The following is a 1,036-nucleotide window of genomic DNA, read 5'->3' as shown; positions in this document are numbered from 1 at the left end:
TTATTTATAATTTAAAAAATATTTTTTTTAGTTATCTGATGCAAATTTTAATAGCGATTAATTGAAATATTTTAGATTCAAGATTTCAGCATGCTATTAAACAATACTTTTAAAGAAAATAACAAAATATAATTTAAATTATTTATCATTTAAAAACATTTTTTTAGTTATCTAATGAAAATTTTAATAGCAATTAATAGATCAATTGTGATTTAGGATTTACTATTGTTTTACATTGTTTCTGCTAAGGAGTTCTCAGTTTCTACGGGTCGGATAGGGCACGACAGTTCATTTTGCTGGCGGCGTTCTAGACTCGCACAGTGATTGTCTTACCTCTTACTGATCCTGTAGGGGGCGGTCTCAAGCACGCCCGTGGTGGGATTAGATATAGTAGCCCTACGGAGCTGAGGAGCCAGATAAGAATTACACACAGGCTCCTGTATACCATTTTCAACCCTCACTCATATTTACAAAAAACCTACAGTAGACCCTAAAACTCTAAACAGGATTTTACGCTGTTGAGGTTCACATATATAAGACACTGTCAGGAAAAATTATAATCCAAAAATGTATATTATATATTTATAATTTTTTGAAAATATAATTATCTGAAGTTAACATTTTAAATAAAAAAACTAAAATTAATTAAAAAAAACAAAACAGCATAACCTGAGAAAGCACAACTCACTCTGGGTTTTGCCATCTCCTTCACTGTCTTGATCTCACTGTCAGAGATGATGTCATGATAACGAACAATACGTGGGCGGTCCCATTCATCTTCTTGCTTCACTGGAGCCAAAAGCAACTGCGGGTTACGGTTGTTGTCAAAGTAACGGCAAAACAGTCGACTCTGTCTGTGGGGTGTCTGCGAGTAAAAAAAAGCAAAATAATAAATTGAGAGAAAATTTAAAACATGCGAAAAGTAAAACAAAACATGTTTTAAAAGTTCTGCTCACCAGTTTGACTCCCTCTCCTCGGCACAGCATTTCATATTTCTTCCTCTCTGGCAGAGGGTCTTTGGACCGATTCCTCTGAG

At 34.3% G+C, this 1,036-nt stretch overlaps 1 protein-coding gene across 1 annotated transcript; it reads right to left on the bottom strand.

Moving 5' to 3' along the window:
• Window positions 1-333: 333 nt before the first annotated feature.
• On the bottom strand, window positions 334-1,018 carry LOC107735884 (prolyl 4-hydroxylase subunit alpha-1-like; the record flags this gene model as incomplete). Its single annotated transcript, XM_016547440.1, has 3 exons — window positions 957-1,018; window positions 689-865; window positions 334-404 (listed from the first exon to the last, which is right to left on the bottom strand). Coding segments are annotated over exons 1-3 (278 nt in total), but the record flags the coding sequence as incomplete, so codon positions are not given.
• Window positions 1,019-1,036: the final 18 nt, after the last annotated feature.

The sequence above is a fragment of the Sinocyclocheilus rhinocerous genome, unplaced genomic scaffold (assembly GCF_001515625.1).
Source record: "Sinocyclocheilus rhinocerous isolate Xijiao unplaced genomic scaffold, SAMN03320098_v1.1 C36349875, whole genome shotgun sequence".
NCBI lineage: Eukaryota > Metazoa > Chordata > Actinopteri > Cypriniformes > Cyprinidae > Sinocyclocheilus > Sinocyclocheilus rhinocerous.
Note: the sequence above shows the minus strand (reverse complement) of the source record. Positions and strands in the feature narration are given on the sequence as shown.